This window comes from Prionailurus bengalensis, chromosome B3 (genome assembly GCF_016509475.1).
Source record: "Prionailurus bengalensis isolate Pbe53 chromosome B3, Fcat_Pben_1.1_paternal_pri, whole genome shotgun sequence".
NCBI lineage: Eukaryota > Metazoa > Chordata > Mammalia > Carnivora > Felidae > Prionailurus > Prionailurus bengalensis.
The window spans coordinates 107,741,946-107,764,683 of record NC_057355.1 but is presented as its reverse complement, the minus strand read 5'-3'; the positions used below and the strand labels follow the sequence as shown (position 1 = coordinate 107,764,683).

At 34.9% G+C, this 22,738-nt stretch overlaps 1 protein-coding gene across 2 annotated transcripts in view; it reads right to left on the bottom strand.

Annotated features, from left to right (window-relative positions):
- Window positions 1-5,225: 5,225 nt before the first annotated feature.
- Window positions 5,226-22,738, bottom strand: part of PPM1A (protein phosphatase, Mg2+/Mn2+ dependent 1A) — a 52,289-nt gene continuing 34,776 nt past the window's right edge. For both annotated transcript variants that reach the window (XM_043556291.1, XM_043556292.1), the window contains exons 2-6: window positions 20,924-21,777; window positions 18,607-18,724; window positions 14,379-14,487; window positions 12,938-12,995; window positions 5,226-11,743 (exon numbers count right to left, since the gene is read on the bottom strand). In XM_043556291.1, the coding sequence (XP_043412226.1) occupies window positions 11,714-11,743; window positions 12,938-12,995; window positions 14,379-14,487; window positions 18,607-18,724; window positions 20,924-21,777 (1,169 nt within the window). In that variant the 3' untranslated portion in view covers window positions 5,226-11,713. The remainder of the gene's footprint in view (window positions 11,744-12,937; window positions 12,996-14,378; window positions 14,488-18,606; window positions 18,725-20,923; window positions 21,778-22,738) is intronic.

The following is a 22,738-nucleotide window of genomic DNA, read 5'->3' as shown; positions in this document are numbered from 1 at the left end:
GAGGGCAGCGGCAGCAGCGAGCTAGAGCAAACAGGAAACCTCAAACAGCATTTCATGTGGTCCCCGCCTGTCTGCTCCCACGCACTTGCCTCAAAGTACGCAGTTCAAATTAGACCACCGCTCCTGGGTCGTGCTGGCCAAGTAATAGCTAGGCCAGCTAAGTCAGGGCTCAGCTAAGGTCATGAACGTCTCCTTCATGGAGTCACAGTTCTGCCACAGATACTAAGGCTCTCTACAGCCCCTATCTCTTCCAGAGGCTCCAGAACACTCCTCAGGTGGAAGAAATAACAGATAAACTTTGTGACTGGGTAATCAGCCCAAATTACTTAATGACTGTTAGGTTTGGGGCAGCACTGTCCTGGGTGGTGTATGAGAATAACACACAGCTCCTCTATGTGTTGTGGAAATGCCACTGAACTTGACAGTAAAGCTGATTTAACATAAGCAATGCCATATTCCTAACATAGACTTAGTGAAAAGCTCTCTTCAGGAAGCAAAGGACATAAAAAGCAGGCTTTCTTAGTGTTGTGCCTCTAAACCTCTCTTACTCCCCTTTGGGGATCTGAGTGTGGGAAGTTCCTGCTAAACCAGGCATTCTCACTGGCCTCAGCCGCCTTACCTTTTCCTTTGCTCATCTGTTTTCTCTGCTGGGAAAACATCCTGTTTAGCCCTGTCTATGCAAATCCAACCTCACCCTTAATGCCAGGTAGTCCGCTTCAACACCCAAAGATGCAGAAACACTGACCTCTCATAATTGGGAGCACTTGCGATACGAGATAATCCCATGTGGTCCCTGCATCTGCCACCAGCACTTATCTCAAAGCGCACAGTTCAAATAAGACCCCATCTCCTGGAGTGTATGTAACACCAATCTCATTTTCTGCAGGCACACACACAGGCACAGGCTTATTTATCCAAACGCATACTGTGGCCCCCTGGTAGCTATTAGGGTTATCCACAATTATTGTGATTTGTTCCTTTCAGGTTTCCTGAAGTTAGATGCGACTTGCTTTGACCAGTGAAACAATCCAGGTGGAGTGAACAGTAAAGCAATTCCCATAAGACCCTAGGATCTGAAGGAGACAGGCATGTTTGGCGACAGCCAGACCAGTGTGGCTGAAGCAAAAGCAAGGGAGGGGAGTCTGAGAGGTCTCAAGAACATCACATAGGGGGCTTGTAGGCCACTGTTAAGGACTTTGGCTGTTAGTGAAATGGGAGCCACCTCAGGAATTTAAACAAAAGATCCCAGGAGGGGCAAGAGGGAATGTAGGCATCACTGGGATGGTGGTGGGGTAACCTTCCAACTTAACCTTAACTGATGAAAGAGTTTTTAGTTTTCCAGGTCATTCTATCTTGCAGGCAGGTTCAGAAATCACTGCTTCAGAGAAGACAGGGAAACAATGAATAGAAGGGAAACCTGCAATCCTTACCTTAAACTTCATTTTAATCACTTTCCTAATCGAACCTACAAGTGACAGTTGACAAATGATATTGGGTTATCCCCTCCTTCCCTTTATACAAGGCCTTTGGAGAGACATACTGGAGGGAGAACAAGACGACTAATCTACCGACCAGTGATGCATTATATTGACTGCTGTAAAACATGAGGAGGATTTATGGAGCCTAAATTGGTTGTTTTTAATTTCAGAAAAATAGAATTTTCTTAAGTTAAAAAAAAAATACCTTGTTTTTCCACTTTAGAACCTCTTCTTGCCCTTATCTCCTTTTCTTCCCCTCCTCCACATTCTTTGCCTCTTCCTCCTTTACCAAAGAGATAACTGCCAACTTCATCAAATGACTTCAAATTATTAAAGTCTAAGAAAGTCACAGATTCTAAGATTAAAAAGTACAATTATTTTCACATAAACATTCAAATTTTTATATCTGAACCAATGAGTTTTGAACAAAAGTGTTTGGCTTTCAGTCCAAGAAACGAAAATATCAAAACAGTTCCAAGCAACTTAGAGAACCAACTATGTAATCTTCAGAAACTGCTACTGCATTCTTCCTTATTTCAAATCATGGAGACTTGCCCTCCAGGAAGTTTCCTTCTTGGAGCCCTGCTCCTCCTGAGATGAAGCTTTTACTGACACTGTAGTTCTGTCAGATGCCAAATCCATCTGGTAGTGAAGCAGCAAACCTCTCTGAAGGTCAAGTTGAACCAGTAACACTAGTGACAGGCACCTGCAGTTGACCTTGAACAAGGATATTTATATATGCATATGTAACACACTTATAACCATATTGCCAGTAAACAGTCCAACCTACCTATATTGTAGAAATCAGGGCAGAGCACAATGATATCCAAGGATGCAGAATTCAACACCCTGAGACTTCCCTTAAAAAATGTTTACGCAAGTCCTAAAGTGAATGTAGCCTAGGAACTTACATATTTAAAACAAAGCCAAAGGACAAAAACAAGGCAAGCATTCTGATTTCAGACATAAAAAATACTAAGGAAGGACACCCAAGCAAGCTTCCTTTCTGTGATCTTGGCACATTAGCAGTTTTGTTGCCCTTATTAAATGCTAAGACCTCTTTATTTTATTAAGGATCATTGCAGCAAAATCTGTCAAAATACATCAAGAAAAGTGGACAGTTATAAAAGCTGAATTTATATAAGTAACATGAGGACTTTTATTTGCCTAATGCCAAGTTAAAAACTCACTTCCCATGTGATTCTACTGTATCAAATCACTAGAACGTTTTACTTGTTTTGTTATAAGCAGTTAAAAGATCAATGGCTAAAATAACAGAATAACTCTGCTCTTATAATGATATATATAGTGAATCTTCATTTTCTTCATGAAATATGATCAAATACACATTGAAGATTGTTAGATTGAAAATTTAAAAGACAATCTTTGGAATGGTTTCAGTATGCTAATGTGAGGTACATATATAAACCCATTTGACCTAGAACAGTCACAAACTCATCTAGCAAATCCTTTGATTTTTAAATATGAAACAATTTTAGTTGATAGCAAAACAAACACAAATAGCAAAATACAATACAAAAAAGATTTTTAGGAAGGACACAGCACGACTACAATCTAAGTCAGAGTTTGTCATCTAGTTAGAGCCTTCATCCACCTATAACAAAGACAGCACTTAAAAGAGTAATTTTCAGAGACTCGAGTGATGTCTCTGTCAGACTGAGTTGGATCCATAAATCTCTATGACCTTAATGTGTGAAAGGAACTCTGCTCACCTTACTTTTATGTTAATTCAAAATAAAACCATAAAATCATTTTCCCATCTTATCTTTATGCTTTATTATAATCCAGCATTAGTATTTAAACTCTGTAATTTCCTTTCCAGGTCAACTGCTGGAATAACATTTCTCATAGCAATGTCCAAGCAAGTTGATCTGATACCAGCGCATCTAGAGGGCTGGCTCTACGAGAAGCTGAAATGACAAAGAATAAGTTAGTGACTTAAAAACTGGAGATTTAATTTCAAGGTAAGAATCATAAACTTAGTATTGTCTGTTTTTACCAAACTTCATATATGCAAATTTTACATACGTATGGTTTTTCTTTAAACCTGTCATCCAGTTCTAAGGGTCAATTCCAAGGAGACACAACTAAATTGCAGTAATGAGAGAAGTACTGATTTGTAGTCTGATCATTCAAGAATAACTAACTTCAGGGGTGCCTGGATTATGCAGTCAGTTAAGCATCCCACTCTTGATCCTGGTTCAGGTCATGATCTCATGGTTCATAAAGATCGAGTGCCTCGTTGGGCTCTACACTGACATTGTGGAACCTGCTTGGGATATTCCCTCCCTCTACTGCCCCACTCATTCTCCCTCAAAATAAAAAAATAAACTTAAAAAAAAAAAAACCTTTAGAAACTACTAAATTTAACGAAAAAAACTGCCATTTTTATAGATCAAAGATGGTCAAATATCAGGAATTTCACTGACTCAAACTGACATCTGAAAAAATGTACCTTATGTACTCTTGTGTACCTGTAAGGAAAGCCACAGAGAAAATGCTTTGGTCTAGGAGACCCAAGCCTCTACGTAAACTATAGCAGAGGACACATATGCAGTATGTTGAGGTAAGCCACTATCTAGGTAACAGTACAACTATTAAACAATCTTATAAAAAGCTTTCTAGATACTCTGAATCACCTTATACAAGGTATCAGAGAAATGAATATGAATCTCACTAGACAACATGCAGCAGCTGAGTCCAAATCGCTTACCCATGTCTGGCAAGTGGCTGGTTTTGAGGCAAGTAAACAAAATGCTGTAGAGGGCATGCAAGCTAAGCTTGTCTGGGGCAGTTCACCTAAGAATAGATTTTTCAACTTGAATCAAAATTTCTGTGATTTGATGGGAATTTCAATCTAAGCAATTAAGTGATAGCAAGGAAAGAGCACCCCAATATTCGTTGCTAGGTAAATAATAGCTTAAAGGGAAAAAAATAATTGAAATAAACAATTTTTACTTAAAAAAAAAAAAAAAAAACACACAACAAACCCTACCTTCAATGTTTAAAAGAATTACAAAAAAACCAAAACCCCAGGACACAAAACTGCACTTTGACACGTGAACCTGTACTCATTACATGTGAGCCAAATAAACTTATTTGCCTCAACCCTCATTTCCAAGACTTCCCACCTTTAATTAATTAACGTGTTTTCATTATACATTTCACAATGAAAATAGGTTTTGCAGTTCCTGGAACTTCACTTACGTCACTAATTCGGTGTACTTTAAAATCCCTCTAATTATGCAAGCCTATAAAGTAAGTCACACTTTCAGACATGAACACAGGTAATACAAAATACCAGAATTAGCAGAAGCATCAAAGCACACAGACACGGCACACACACTGCTGCTATGAAGTGAGCACTACATCAGGGATACTCAATGGGTAAGGCCTTTTCCAGACCACTTCCAATTCCTAATCTTAACTCTTCAAGAGAGTAAGAAATATTTATCATCTGTAAGAAGACAAATGTAAATGTTCTTGCCAAAGAACTTCTTTGTTTCTGGGATGTTTTTATGAAAACCATCAATTCAAACTTGCTTTCAGTACTCTTCCTAAAATCAAGAAGGCACAAGACTATCAGTTCCATCTTCTTTAGCCAATTAACCAAGTTCAGTTGAACAAAAATTCTCTTAATTTGTCCTAATAACTTCAAAATTTCCACGTTTCTAGGCAGAACAAAAATGCTGCTTGCAATATCAAACAATCATAAATACACACACATTATGCAATTGCCTGTTTATTTAGTGGCACCAGTTTTGCAAACTAGAAATTATTTCTACTTTTCATCTCACATACAATCTGCAACCATTCACAGGCTGAATGCAATTTCTTCAACCGACTTGAAAACAAAAAGTACATTCTTAAAATTAGGACTGAATTCACATGTCTTCTTTGGACCAAGAAAATGGTACATAATACAAAATATACATTTATGGAATTTCTTTAAAAGTTTGGATCACATAAACAGCAAACAGTGGGTGAGTTAACTGTGGAGAATTTCATTATACACTGTTTAGGAAAAATATTTCTGCAGTTGTATTAGTTTTACATTTATAGATTTTTAAAAAATGAATCTATGTATAATACAACATGCTTTTAACATGTACATGGACTCTCCACTTGTAACAGTTATACAAATTAAGTGAAATAAACCATTTCAAGAGTGAAACCAACTACTATTGGGGCATATTACTACAAACAAGATACTTCCTGCGGATATGCTGATGTCTTCGTGAAGGGCTAACCAAGCAAGACAATGGTTTCTGTTTCAAAATTCTCACACATGGGAATTAAATAAGCTGTAACTGAACATCCAATTTGGGCAACAAATGAGAGAAGCTAATCAATTTTTTCATGGTCGTTACATTTTAGTAGAAATCCCATTAATCCTGTACATTGATGGCCATATGTTACATCCTATTTTAACATTCTGTATCAGTAAGTAAATACCTAATACCCTAGAATCTGAAGTGAATTAAACATTTAATGAACTCTAAAACTAGGAAGCTCAAAATTTTAAAACCTGAGTGCGATCAGAGAGTTAAATGTCTTGTGAATATACTATATTTGCACTATGCAGGTCAGAAACATTCCAAACTTTCAATTTCCATCTTACCTCTTTTCTGTTGAGTTTCAAAAGTGGCAAACTTAGAGTGATGTTATCCTCCAGAACTGGTCCAAATAAGATTATTTTATTCACCTTTAATTACTCTCCTTTCCCCCAAAATACAACCTTTAAAAAGGGTATTTTAATATCAGATTCTAGCCTAGGCTCCCATCCACCTCCTCTCTCTCTCAAAAAGTTAAACACTTCCTTAAATTACTCAAATTATTTTGACACCTTTGAAATATTTTTTACGGGCTTTTTGCAGGAAAAAAGGCTGATGAACCCCTGCAATATTGTAAACTTTGGGGAGTTAGGTACATTATATGATTTTCCTGGGTAAGGAAGTTCCTAGGATTCATCATTTTCAAAGGGCCTGGGAACCTACAAAGTTAAGAATTGTTCCTAAAATGGATTTGTACACTCACTATACCTAATTGAGATATTACTAATTTTGTCCTGTGGCTACAATCTCCTACACCAATCTTACTTCAGGTAGTACAATACAAACACAAATGTTACTCAATGTCTTCTACTGGACCAGGAGGACTATGGAAAAGAAAGGAAAAACATTAAATTTTTCTGAATACTTAATTCGATGAGAAAGCTAATAGAAACTGAGGTTTGGAGCAATTAAAAGACCGGAAGGATTGGGTTTTGTGGTGAATAAACATTTGCATTTATTTTTTCTGTTTTTAAGTTGAAGCAGCAGTATTTTTGTTTATCATTATCTCCCTTGATGGAAAATCAAATGATCTGAAGAAGCAAAGGTTGGTTCTTGCCGGTTTATGTAACAGTTCTTAGTAGCCTGGCTAGAGGAAGATCTCTCTATGGCTTTTACAACAATTAAGAGTAATCCTCTCTGTCCTCCTCACTGGCATCTCCCAAATTTTCTTTTTTCGGCCCAGTTTTGTACAGTAGAAATTGGCCTTGGTGAAGTAATGCCCTAAACCCTTGCTCAAGAAAATGGAATCAGCCTGCTTACGTTTGAAAAAGAGACAGAGAGACAACCACCACAAAGAGGGCAGTAGAGGAAATAAAGCAACACTTCGTGCTGGATAAGGGAGGGAAAAAAGTCACTTCTTTGTTACATCAATCCAAACAACATTTTCCCCCATCTAATAAAATGCAAGTTAGTCAACTATAATTTCAATACATCTGAGTGTTTCTAGTTGGCGCACTCCTACCTGCTGGTAATATAACCAGAAAAATACGAGAGCAGAGGCCACTAGGTTAATACATAAAGCAGGTAAAAGGGAAAGAATGAGTGAAGGTGAACAAAAGTAGAAATGTTCATTTGACAATCAAGTGGAACCAAATGCCTCTCATCATTTCTGATGGCATTCTGATTATCAGTAATAACTAACACTTGAGACTTAACTATTCTGACCTACAAAACAATACAGTATTATACTCGCAACATTTAGAAAATGTATCCTTAAATATTTCAAGCATATTCTAAAGTAATATAGAATTTAAAAATACAATCCAAAACCCATGGCACATTATTGAAGAAAATAAAGTAAAATTATACTTCTAAAGTTTTAAACTATAAAGAACTCTTCCTAATGCCTAAAAGAAAAACTAACGAAAGGACTAGATCACTCAGTTACAAAATGGTCATCTCACCGGCAGTATCTGCAAGCAAAAGTATGAAACTCTTTAAGGTTCCTTCAAAGAGAAACCTCAAAAGAGAAACATTTATGTACTGAAATATTTACATATTTTCTACTACCAAATCCTAATATAATACTGTACAAATAAAACATTATAGGCTTATACCTCTAATTCAAATTTTATGAATTAAAAGTATACATCATGAAATTCAAAATTAAAAAAAGAAAACCTGTAACCAATTTTGTCACTTCTTTCAGAAATCACAAATTGAATTCACATATGAACTTGTCCAGTAAAGATGGGCAGTGAAATTATTTTTAAAAATTAATGCATAATAATCACTTGGCTAAAACTAGATATTAACGGCAGTGTGTTTCAAAGAAACAGAATTTTTCTTAAATTTTAGCTGTCTGTACATAGCAGGAAACTAATTTTATAGCAGGAGTAGTAAAAGGCCATTTGTTAAAGGTAGTCAAGCATACTGAATAGATTTGAGCCTCATCAGTCCTATATTATTACTATGCTGAGCAAAATTTTCTTTTGAATGAGATTTTTAACTTTGGGGAGAGGAAAACAAATGGAAGAGTTTTCAAGTGAATAATGGAAGCATAAATGAGCTTTTTAGGACAGAGAGACCTGCCTTATTCAGGAAAATTATCTGGCAGACAGTAGGAGGGTGACAGCTATTTTTTTTTTTTTTGGATGAGTGATTCAGCTATAATATTAACATTTGTTAATTATAAATTCTACTCAAATGTAAACTCCTTGAGGGCAAGGATCTAGTCATTTCTTTATAGTTCCAAGGTATTTCGCCTAGAACAGTGTTTTGCAGGTAACACTCAATATGTTTTGTGGGAAAGCTGATTAGTGGAATTAATATGTGGTCAGATGGATGATCACTAAAAATGCTAGCATAACTCAGATTATTTGAATTACATAATTTACTCTTTAATCTAAATTTCTTAATGTAGTAATAAAAAATAAGTGGCTGGAGCAGTATACTAATTGCATAGTACTCTAGAAGCAAGCATTATAATTAAAAATGTTTGAAATAGTTCTAAAGCTAAATAAGAAAAATACCGTTTGGATTTTGTAAAGTTAATGCTAATATTGAGAACTGCTTCTGTTATCTATAAAAGTATATTCCTTAACAAAGTGGAAATTAAGAGAGCTTACTGCTACGACAGTAAGAGACCAGTGAAATTTTTTAATGTTAGGGTTAAGAGTCTGCTACACAAAATGAGTTTCCTATTACAAGCAGCAAAATGAGTTCATCCTAAGAAAACACTTAAATGAAAGTACATTTTGAATGGTAAATTATCATCACAAAAGAACTTTCACCCTCCAAAGAAAATAACATACAACACATCGAAAAATTTTGAGGCATTGCCCTGAGATGCTAATTAGCACACAAAAGGGGGTTGGGAGGGCAAGAACTTAAGTGGTACAAAAATGAAGTGCACCATAGAGGTGCAAAAGTGCCTTTTAAAGGTGTGGTCGGTTCCCACCACCACCATTACCCCCAGGAATCAAGAACACACACAGTCTGCTATAATGATACTTCCTTTTTTATAATGAAAAGTTATATCTAGTATGGCAATGCTGACTCATGTGGAAAAGATTTAGTCTTCTCAGAGAACATTTAATAGTTTTCTCTCACTTCCAAGCTTCATTTCAGTACTAATAATTTTAACAGAGGAATAGCTTCCTCTTTTTTATTTAAAAACTCTCAAAAAAAAAAAAACCAGCTCTAAATATGCTGTTATGGTTTGAAATATAGCTCTCCATCACATATTTTAACTTGTGATTTATGATTTTGCAGATCAAAATCCAATTCGAAGTTTTGCAATTTCTAGAACTAAAAAATTCAGTCTACTTAAAAAATTAAGAACCTGGCTTCTTATAATAGGAATTTAGTTTTCAGTACTAGTATGTCTGGTAATCACTCTATACTAGAAGCATTGTATTCATTAAATGCACACTGAGATGCTTGCAAAGCCATAACTTAGAACATTATCATACTTCGCACTCTACCACAGATTTAGACACTGAGCATTTATTTGTAAGTATGGAATTGGTTCTGTAATTCCAACTTATGAATTTCTAAATATAAATAGTACTTGTTTTTCTTCATTCATGCTGGATTGAGATATAAATTAAATACAATTAAATTACATTTAATCGCCTCACAAATAAGGGGGATAATGAAAAGGTTTTGCTGGTATGTAACTACTTAAATCTGAGACATTTCACATTACTTTTCCCACTACTCCCCTAACTTTACATTAGTTTTAAGGCTATATATACAAATATGTATATTTCCAAGTTAGGGAAAAAAACAAATGTAACAAAGTTGATTATACTACCTTTTATACACAGAGTTTTGATTTTGTATTCAATGTTGTATTGTAATCTTACATTTTAATAATTTCTAGTGGGGAATCTGCCTACTGAATGATTAAATTACACGGCAATAAATACAATATTCAACCTAAAGAGACAAAAATACAGAAGGGCACAAAACAGTAGTCTTTTCAACGTGACAGATTTTAAAACTTACTTTCACATGCTTAATCAGAGGAATTTAAGCCTAAATTAAATTAGGTTATTTTTATATCTACAATTCCTTAAGCTTCGAATGTTATTTTTAAAGGCCAACAGCTAAATATTAGCAACATGCTCTATTTCAAATCACAAATACATCTTAACTACTTGGATTCTAAAGACATGAGTCCATTAAAAATCACAGGCAAACACACGCACGTGCACACACGCGCACACCCACCCACACACACGCACACCCCTACTATAGAGTGTTAGATTGTCAAGCTCTGACAATTATTTTAATTAAACAGTAGGCAAATTCAAGCTGATACACATAGAATGAAAAATAAGCAGCCAGAAAGAAACCCATTAAAAAACAGATTAAGAAACAACAGAGATTTAAATCTTTTAGTCTTTCTAATGGAAGGGAAACAGTTCCATCTGTGCCGTGAGTAACATTATTTCCCAATTAAAAGAGACAAACATCTTTCCCCACGAGAAACTTCTCACTTACAATGGCATGGTGTTTTAAAAGGGCGGGGTAAAGGAGGAATTACACATACATGATTAAATTTCTTGTTTGTTAAATCAAGCTTTATTGATAAAATGGAATTCAGAATACCTTACTAGGAACAGCAGCAGGCCCAGCCAATCATGATAGCAAAAATGTGGCAGTCTCCTACTATATGTAGGAAGCTGCTGCTTATCAATTAGTAATTCAATGTAAGGACTCGGAAAAGAGGTGCAAAGAATCAAGGCATTTCAGCCCCAAGATTGATATTCTTATGAATATACTGTATTACCTGCAATACTCCTGGCAACAAGGAGAGAACCTAGACGACAGTTAAATGAAGGGACCAGCTTTATCAACAGTGCCAACCCCACTGCCAAAACATGAAGACAGTTTTCAGTTAACTCCCTGGATGTCCGGCTTTGTAAGATTTGGGAATTCTTCTCCTTAATCATGTGCACATTTGAGTGCCTAGCTGACATGGCTGCTGCTCTCCCTGTCCCAACCCCAAGTCCAAACACAACATGACTTGAAAGGGCTGTATATCTGTTGCATCACACAACAAGCCAAACATTTTTTTGTAACTCTGATAGTGATTTAAAGCAGTTCATAATTAAATATGAGCATTTTGTACAAGGACAATTACACTTTACAAAAAACAAAATCATACAACAAAAGTTGCTGGAGTCTGATTTACAACATGAATTATGGTTTGAAATCACGTTTACATAAGTCTCAAATTTACAAAAGAAAAAAAAAAACAATCAGTTCTGGGCTAGCTGTTGTACTGCTGAAGTTCTCTGGTGTGATCCACTCTCACCCATGACACATGTCCTTCTTTAAAGTTGAGGAGGGATGTTTAAAAGGTTCAAGGAAGTTGAGCTGTACTCTCCTTTGGAGGTGAAGGTAAACTCCATGGCTAGATGAGCAGTTTTACCACATATCATCAGTCGATGTAGAATCCTTTATAAAAGGAAACAAAGCAAAAGAAGGAACTACATTAAAGCTGAGAGGTGCCAAAGCACATTACTCTTGGGATAATGCAGCAAGATAAGGTTTTGTAAAGTTGAAATTCAGCCTATAAATGCTTTTTTTTAAAAAAAATTTTTTTTTTCAACATTTATTTTATTTTTGGGACAGAGAGAGACAGAGCATGAACGGCGGAGGGGCAGAGAGAGAGGGAGACACAGAATCGGAAACAGGCTCCAGGCTCTGAGCCATCAGCCCAGAGCCCGACGCGGGGCTCGAACTCACGGACTGTGAGATCGTGACCTGGCTGAAGTCGGACGCTTAACCGACTGCGCCACCCAGGTGCCCCTAAATGCTTTTTAAAGTATGTAAGTATGTGTGTGTGTCTAATATGAAGTATCAGTATTCAAGTTGTTCAAAAAATCTGTTTTGGAGTAAAATGTTTAAAATATGATTTTACCATGAGGTGGACCAAATGTATTTCTAAACCATATAATAAAAATTTCTTATTTTATTCAATTAAAACCCAATTTATTTTTAGACCACTTTTATAAACTTTTATTACACAAGAAGAGATTAAGACCTCAAGTCATAAGAGATGTAAGGAATACAGATGTGAGCAGTATATATTTTCGAGCTGTGCCCAAATGATTTTTAAGTTACCACTTTTCTGTAAACACCATACTGCAACAGAATTCTAACAGGAAACTGGAGAATAGGGCATTCGTTTCACATAAGTAGAATTCTCTACTTTAGTATATAAATGAAATATATACTTCAGGGTTCTCAGACAAAGTATTTCCAAACATAAAAACTATTCAGTGGAGCTGGGCAATCTGAAGTTCTATTGTAGCTCCTTATAAAACTCAGAATAATTCAAGATTCTGAGCAACTTCAAAAAAAACATTTAGTGGAGACAAACCTTCTGAAGTTGATTGCTTGCCGAGGCTTAAAAAACCAGCAATAATTCAAAGGGACTTTCTTCTTTTTTTGAGAGAGGTGGCCACTCACCATGATTATGTCCTCAATCACGAGAACTTTGGTGCACCCAGAGTTCAGAACAATCAATCAGGGGTGTGTGTAAGGGCAAATGGGTACAGTGAACAGCTCTGCAAAATACAGGTACGAGGGTGTGCACATTTAGAGCGGAGGGGAAGGAGAAGCAGAGGGAGCGAAAATGCTACTTACAGTGTCATCATTTTTGTAAGGATTCAGTCTATTGTAAACGGCTTCAATTACATTCCGCCTGAATTTAAAAAAATGCAGAAAGTTAATTCTTTAGAGCACAGAACTGCTTAATAACTCATAGGTGCTCATTAAAATGTCAGATAATCTTACACTTAGAAATTATTTTAATTCTATTTCTGTCAGTAAGTGATCCACTTTAAGATATTTGAACCCCAATGTTAAACTAGATGTGAATTTATTCTAAAATGTAACATTCCACCAACCCAATTAATAGAAGACTGAAAGTCATGGTTTAAAGAAAAAAATCAGTCAGTAGGGTCAACTTCATTTGAACTGGCTTATGTGGTTATGACTCAGCAGTGATGCTAGTCTTAAGATATAATAGTAACATATTCTGGTTAAGAGTTGAACGTTAGTTTTGAAATAGAAGTAACGTCAACATCTGCTGTGGTAAAATAATTTGGATAAATTTTTACATTTGAATTTCTGCTTTTTGTAATGCCCCCTTTAAAAAGCTCTATAAAACAGAAATGTCAAATATGACATTTTCCCTGCAAAGTCTAGGAATTAATTTTTGAATAATATTTTGTTAAAAACTCTGTAGTGGTATTATAAGTTATAGCCTCCCTACTTCCAAAATTGATTTGAAGCAATTTTATAGACAGTCATTTCACAGAAGGTCACATTGGAAGAAAAGAAATAAAAGCTTCAAACAGGAATTTTTACAATTTCTATTTAGACAAATGATCATAAGGAACCTGGCTTCATTTCTATAACACAGTAGAAAATCAAGGAAATTGTCAATATATCTTTGTAGGTCAATTATATGGATAGTTAAGGTACAAATGCTTGATTTATAAAATTTCCTACAAAGATGTAAGCTTAATTTTTAACACGAATTAGTCCAGTTCTGTGAACTGAGGTGCACACAGAAGAAGGCAAGAAATGCTTCCTCCTATCTTCCCTCACAACAAAATCCACCCAACCAGGAATCAACAACCAAAAACACTGGGAAAATCAGAGATATAGAAAAATGGCCCAGATGGAGGAAGAGAAAAATGCTTATCCCTGGGGTGCTTAATTATCCAGGGATCAACAAAATCAAATTACAATAGCAGCAATAAAAATGAAAATTGTAGTGCTATGTAATTTAGCTTAAAAAATTCTTTCACTATATTTATTATACTTATGCTACATGAGGAAATCAACGTAACCCACGTCTCCACTAAAGACGGCCTTCAGTGTAATAAGTTACAAACAATGACATCCTGACACCTGTTCTGAACAAGCACCATGTACCATTAATAATGAAAAACACTGAATTGCGGTTAAACATCCTGAAGATCACTTCAGAAATTAGGTAAATACACATTTGATCAATGAACACCTAATATTTTTATGTACTGAGACAAATTTTAAGAGTGTGCAGAATGTAACTTACTTGCTTGCCAATTCACCCCCCGGTGGGAGGCTGGGGATGTTCTCACTTGCTAATGTGCGCATCACATGGACTAAGTCAGGGACGCCTTCCCCCTGCTTCTTTATGATTTCTGGGAATCAGAAGTACTTTTTTTGTAAGTGTTATTCAAATTTAATTAAAAAAAAAAAAACGAAACAAAGATAACAGGTTTTTAAAGATGGCATTTACCACATCTGAGATTTTCTAAGCTGGTATTAGAAAAAAAATTAAGTTGAGTTTTGAAAATTTATGACAAACGGATGCACAAAATGACACACAAAAATGAGATACTTTCCAGATTAAGTTGAAAGAATGAAAACGAACAAGATAAACATGTGAAAAAATTTTCATGTTAAAACCAATGCATTACCTAATCAAGGATATAGGTATAAAAATGAAATGTCAACTAGTTTACTTTGGAGGAGGTCAACTCCTCTCTTTACACTAGAAACATGTTTCCTGAATTCTACACAGATTAAAAAAAAATAATTTCAAAATTTGAAAGGAAAAAAACCCTTTAAGTATAGGGGAATTTATTGATTATATACTAACCCAAATCATTTTTACATGTTTATATTTGCAAAACGATACTTAAGTAGCATGTGCAGATTAGGTTATATAACTGAATACCACTCACAGCTTAGTTTTTGTCTGAAGTAACTTTAGGCAATAAACAGATATATAATACCATTTCTTTAGTTGATTATTTGAACAAGGCATACAGAATGGAAAAAAGTCTAAATTTCGTAACTTTTAATTTGATAAACCATACAACTGCATTTTAAATTGTTAATTTCAAAACATCCAGTTATTAAATGGGTATAGTGATATGATCTGCAGTGTTGCCATGTAGATGCATACTGTTCCTCATACCACAGAATACCAACAGTTACGTACAAAAGACTTAACTCTCAGACTAAATCTTTACATGGGAGTTTCAGCGTATTTACTCTAAACGCAAGATCATACCAAAGGTATCTGTAAATTAAAGGTTCAAGTTTGATTCAATTTTCTGTTTTTAAATGTTTATCCTAAGAGATTTTCTTTGTCATCATTAGGGCAATAAAATTATCATTCTAGTTCTCAATTTGTAAATACCCTTGAAAGTCACAATGCATATAAAGATCTTCTGTCTTCTGATCAGGTTTTAAAATACTAATTCCTCATTAAAGCCGCATATTAAAAGACAGACATTGCTACCCGTATTTCTTTAAATGGCTCAAATTGTCCTTTTGGAATTAAGGCCAAATTTTACCATGTATTATTTTTTTGCCTTTTTTTTTTTTTTTTTAAACCAGTCTTAAATCTGAACAAAAAGCAAGGATCTCAGATTTGGTTTGCCAAGTTCCTTTATTGTATAATCTTTAACATCTAGTATATTTATTCTACATAGTTCTAATGCTGGAAATCTGCCATACAAAAATAAAGGGTTTTGATGTTTACCTAAGCTGCACAATTTCACAATCTAAAGCTGTAATACACTTAACATACAGTCTCTGCTAAGCCAACACAATTATTGGATAGATAACTAAATACAATAGAAATGAACACTGATGATAAATTCAATCAATGATAGTTTCAGGTCTAAAAAACATTACCTTAATTCATCTATATTTGATGTATCTTACATCTCCTCTGTTAAAATATATATTTGGGTATTTTAATTGTGAAGAAAATTACAGGAAGACAAATTCTTTAAAAAAAATGAATGTAAGTCTTTAAAAACAGTTAATATCTCCTATTCCACATGGGACAGTAATACATTTAAACTGTCTTACCATTAATACTATACTAGCATTGCTTCTTCTGCTTTTAAAAAGGAAAACAAAATGAATCTTAAGAAATATTCCTTTAATTGCTGTTGGACTATACATTTTAATTAGAACTGTAAAAAGACTGAATGTTTTTACTAAAGAATATATATGTATAGAAGATGTTTCTCACACTCACATATAAACACATTCTACTCTTCCCCACTCCACTTTACACCAAGTATGAGGGATTCTAGTATTTATCTCCAAATTAGCAACTTTAAAGCTTGGGCAGTCAGCAGCAAAGATTTAAAAAATATATGTGTAGAAGAAGAACAATCTTACATTGGCTTAAAAGAAGACAACCTTAAGTGATGTGGTTTAAACTATGAGCTGAATCTTTTCACAACCCTACAGAGTCAAGTATTTAGAAGGACACAGATAACAGGAGAGCTGAAAAGCCTTTTCTCTTTTCTACGGTGTGGACAGAGAAGCCAAAAGTATTCAAAGCAAATAAAATGAGGTTTGATAGGTCACAGCAATTTTGAAGGCATGTATTTAAAAAAATAAAAAAAGAAGAGAATATTCAGTGCCTGTTTTGGAGGCTGAATGCAGTCTTTTTTTCTTAGAACAACTTTTGCAATTTAAATAGTTACATTCTGTGTTTTAAAATATAGTAGCAATTTTAATTAATGTAATATATTTATTCTCTAGTTGCAGTCTTATCAAATCTATCTCAATAAGGAATATAAAATTTAACTTCTGACACAATAATCTTAAATTGAATGGTACAAGTATAACACTTCAACATATCAAAAATATTGAGTATTGATGTAAACTCTGTTCAGGTGGCAATCCTTGCTGGATAAAAAGCAATATAAAACTTAATATTGTAACATAAAATTATGTATCTAAAGCAATTATTTAGAATTGCACCAAAAACTTAAAGAGTGCATACTAAAGAGAAAAGTTGTATTTCAAAAATGTGACCCTATTTCATAGCAAATAAAACTGAAGTATTTATTCTTTATATCAATAAGAAAACATGTACACCCAAGTTAAAGTGCCAATAAATCAAATACCAATTTATCCCAATACAGATTCTTACGGTTTCATTTTTCCACTAACCAGCAGTTTGAATCAATGTGAAATAACTTGGTAGCATTCTAAATATTTTATTTTACTGTATTATATAAATAACATATCAAAATGACTCATTTAAAATATAAAAATTCCAAGATCCTTGGATAATAGTGAGAAAACAAAGTCATTGAATAAGTAGGTCCAATGAATGAAATAGTAAATAGTACATACACACACTAGATATATCGCTATCAAGTGGGGGGAGAGCAATAAAAACAAAACAGCAGCTCCAGATAGTACTGAAAATCAAAACCAATCATGATTCTAGTATCAGACTGATAATTGATATCAAACAGTAAAAAGGGAGAAAACAAAATTAAAGTGCATATTAATTTTAATAATGCAGGCACAGCAGGATATAATAGTGTGTAGGTCAATGCTTACATGCTCTTAGATCTTTAACGTGCAAATTCATAACATCAGGAGCCCAAAATGTATTTTAACGCTTTTATAAGCATGTTAAGTTTTTCTTCTTAAAGAAACTGCATAATCTACATGCTTACTGCATATATGGAGCGAAATGCAATTCTCTGGGGAGACTTAGCATTTATATCAAGTAGTAGCTGAGTAAAAGGTTATTATTTTCAAATGTTTAAAGCCATTACACTTGACAGTTACAGACATCTTTCTAATTGTCTCAAAATAATTTGCAGAATTATGACAAATCCACTGCTGGAACTCCCAATAAAATGCTGATTTTATTCAGCATTTGCATTTCTGCCAAGTAGAGACCTAGCATATCTTCTATTCAGGTCTATGTTATCTCGATGAGGCAGTTTATGTCTTATGTCTTCAAGTCTTTAAACTTGAAACAGTTTAAAATAAATTTTTTAAAGCTGTGGCACATGAAAGTTGCTAATAACCAGGCTGTGATCTTCAAGTTATTGAAAAAAAAAAAAGTCCTAAAAATCTTAAATTCATATACATAGCTTTACACAGAAAGATGGTATTTAAATTATCACCATCATAAACAATCTGTTCATCATTAAATAAATCACAAATCAGACTTTCCTGGCATAAAATTACTCATGCCAGTGAATTCATCAAGAATTTTAAAGCACACACTTTTTAGCCTTTTTAAACAAAAGTATCCTGAACAGAACGTACAGCGCCACATGAGTTCTTATTTCTATTATAACTATGATAGGACAATCAAAAACATCTGAACAGTGACTACAGAAATGCCCTTTCCCACCTTTGTACACTAAACACTAAATGTCAAAGGCATGTAAAGGCCTAAAAGCTAAAATATTAAAGTTTGATTGTGTTGAGGTTTTTCTTTAAGAAAGCTACTTATTTTTTGTTAAATGATCCACCTTCTACTCTGCTTTCCAGGTACTTGTCCAATTCTGCCTCCTTCTTCACTGCTTCTGGTGATACTTTGGGTGCATTTGGAAAACAGATCAATATCACACTCATGTTGTCTCGACTTCCCTAGGAAGAAAAAAGTTTGAGAAATATTATGCTTTCTTCTTGCTCTTTAAAGCTTTGAGAATCTTTATAGCCACGACAATTTTAATTATACTTGTTCTAGTAAAACATATACACATATGGTTTTTAAGGAGAAAAAAATACGCATATGTGGAGAGGCACCCCCCCGCCATACACATAATAGTACGTATGGTATACAGTATAACTAACACTCCAAAAGACAGAAGAAACACTACAGGTTAACCTCCACTGCAACAATAATTTTTCTAAATGCTATAAAAAAAAATATTGCCGAACATTTACTACTGGTGGCCTACTTAACTTGCAGTGATACCTAACCCGAATACATGTACATACTCACTCAACAAAACAGAAAATTCTAGTGGTATTCCTTACAAGAGGATTTGATCTGTAGTTACATGTATGCTTGACAAATTTATATTTAAAATGAATCATAATAAATTATGGGGCTAATTAACTTGCTTCATAATAGAAACATGAAATTAAAAATACATGTATATAGTTTATAAAACAGTTTTTAACTTTCATAAGTTAAAAACAACTGACTTTTTAGGAAGTACATTAACTTTTAAAGACACCTAGGTATTCAAAATGTTATAATTAAAATACTCGAATCAATGGTAGCCTCCCCATACTCCTCTTCCTATTGGGAACTGGAGTTAACTTTTACATGTTAAGTATTTGATGCCTCTGTATGGGAAAACTGACCTTATAACATTAGTTTAAGCAAACCATACAAAGAATTTAATATTATAAAGAATCTTGGAGAAAAACAGTATAAAATGTGGCAAATGATAAGGTACTGAGTAATTTTTAAAATGGAGTGGAATGCAGAAGAAATAAAGTGGAAGCTGAGTCATAATTTACTAGTTTCTGAATGTGATAATTCTCTCAAGAAAACAGCTTTGAATTTAGCTAACAACTACTTAATTCTCAAGAGCTACAGAATGAGACCAACAAATGGATACTACTTTTATGCATACCTAAAAGGGACAAAAAAACACAAGCATCACTGTTCATCATTGTTCGCCTCTCATCAAATTCAGAAATTAACAGTGTGCACTATTAAGTTGTTGCTCTACTGATTTTTTGTAACATGTGTTGGATGTTACATAAACTTGATTTGTATTGGATGTTACATAAACCTGATTTCTAAGTATGATCAGATTTTAATTAAGATTTTAGGTAGAGCTGGCAGTATGCTTATAAAACTACACAGAACATTAGACGACTTTCATTTTCTGCACGTTGAAAGAAAATCAAATATGTAGCCTCTGAGAGTTTTATAAAATCAACATTTGCTGGGAGGGAAAAAAACCAAAGAATTAGTTAATGAACACTACTGACAAAAAATTTAATTCCTCAATAGCCCTGTGAGTTAGATACTATGATCTCCATTCAAAAGCTGAGAAAGGTTGAACACTTTGTCCAAGACTGTAGAGTACAAAAGTAACAGAGGTAAGCCTGATTCAAGGCCTGACTCTTAAGTGTGCTTCCTCTTGCTTCAGCTTCCTCACCTGTAAAATAAAGGGGCTGACCTGGCTCATCTATATATTATTACCCCTTTTGATCCTCCCCAACAACCCCAGTGACAGTATAATAATCTCTCTTACCTTTTTTACAATGATAGAAACTGATTTTTTTCCACACAGCTTAAATAGCTTACCTGAAGTCATAGTCTCAGACCAAGTTCTTCTGACTCCATGTCCAAGGCTATTCTTATTACATCGCACCAATGATCACTAAATTCTTTGCTGGTGCTACAGATTCATTACACCATAGTCTCAAAGTACATCCATGAATATACTGAGATATCACATGATAAAAATAAAATATTAAAATTCTAAAATGCTTTTCAATTACAGACAAAGGCCTAACCCTCCCTTTCCTTTTAAAACATGCACTCTGATGTGATCTTTTTGCCTTTGATAATCTTCCACAATACTGAAAGACTCAAGTAGTAATGGTTAGTAAAAGACCATTCAGATCATAACTCTTGCATATTTGGTAATTTATTTCTAAAAAATGTTCCTAAATTTTCCTAATTGGTAAAGAGTATCCTGCAGTTTTTGTGCCAAAAACTTATTTCTGAGAACCATAGTTTCTAAAATGATTAAATACTAGAGTAATAATTAAGATGACATAAAATCATTTTTATCTTTTAAAAGAAAGTCTAGCTACCTTATACAAACAGGTGTCGACTACTTCATTGCAAACTTTCTCAAGGTCATCAGTGACTTCAAGTCTGGATCTTACAAAATCACAGAGCTCTTCATTTCCCATAACATCCCAAATACCATCACATGCAAGGATAATGAACTGATCATCTTCTTCAGATCTTTCAATATCATGGACTTCGGGCTCTGGTGAGACAAGCTGCTCTGTAGGACCTTTTCCATGGACACATTTGTAATCAAAGTCCCCAAGGGCCCTCGATACAGCCAGAGAGCCATTCACACGCTGAATCATTACAGAACCACCTGCATTCTGAATTCGTTCTTTTTCCAGCGGATTACTTGGTTTGTGATCTTGTGTGAAGAAGTGAACTTTCCTGTTCCTACAAAGTAAACCTCTCGAGTCTCCACAGTTAATGAAATAAGTATGTTGAGGAGAAATTAAGACACCCACAGCTGTTGACCCACTTCTATCTGCACCATGTTTCTTCTCTGACATAACTCTCATGTGTTCATCAATCTCCAGAAAACCTGTTCTGATTCCATTCTTTACATTTTCCACAGAAGGTGCTCCTGCAGACCCTTTAAAATCCTGGTTATTGGTGATGTGATCTAGCAAATGCTCACAGCAGTATTTGGCAACCTGAGAACCAGCATGCCCATCATACACAGCAAAGAATGACCATGTTTCAAGTCCACTTGGCAAACCGATCACAGCCGTATGTGCATCCTCCATTTCAACTCGCCAACCTTGCATGCTGCTTAGCCCATATCGCAACCCATTACCCTGCCCCTGGGCATTATGTTTTTCCATCTTTGGCTTGTCTAAAAATGCTCCCATTATGTCTTGATATTCTAGGTCTGCAAAGGAAGAGAAACAGGAAAGTTAATAACTATCTCACACACAAAACACATATCCAACAACCTTTTTAAGAGTGAAGGAGACAAACCTTTAAATAAGAAATCACAACTTTTTAAAAGAAAGTTTATTTATTATGAGAGAGACAGCATGAGCAGGGGAGGGGCAGAGAGAGAGAGCGAGAGAAAGAATCCCAAGCAGGCTTTGCACTGCCAGCACAGAGGACTGGGGCTCGAACCGCATTGGTGTTCGAACTCACAGACCTCAACATCATGACCTGAGCCAAAACCAAGAATGGGACACTTAACCAAATGAGCCACTCAGGCACCCTGGAAATCACAACTCTTAGATGCCCGGCTGATTGGCTCAGTCACTGGGTCATGAGTTCAAGCCGTACGTTGGGCGTAGGGTTTACTTAAAAAAAAAGAGAGAGAGATTTAGAAATCACAACTCTTATAAGCAGACATTGTGTTGCTGATGTGGAACCTGGAGATTAACAGGAAAGAGTTGGGGGAAAGGCTGATGAGGCACAGCTTAGAACCAGGCACATAGAACTAAAGCATCAGGATAAAGGTAGCTGACCTGACACTGCCCCCATGAGGCACAACCATTTGAGGTAGCAAGGAGATCTGGCAGTAGTCATCAGCTTATTAGAGCCAGGCCAAGTGTTTAAGAATGCAATAAACAGGTGAATCTCTTAGGAAATCTCAGACCTAAGTTGTATGTGTATATTAATCAAGAAAAAACCAAATGAATTCACAACATACCAAAAGCCTACTAATTCAAACATCTTGGTTGAAGATTCAGGATTTTCCAGTTTAATTCTGAACTACCTATAGTTTTATTGCTACTACATGAACTCTCTGAAAAAGTAAAAAATGATCTACTCACAATGGTCCAAATTTGCACACTCCTTCAAGCCTTTGCTCATGTTAGTTCCCCTAACTGGAATCCCCTTCCCCT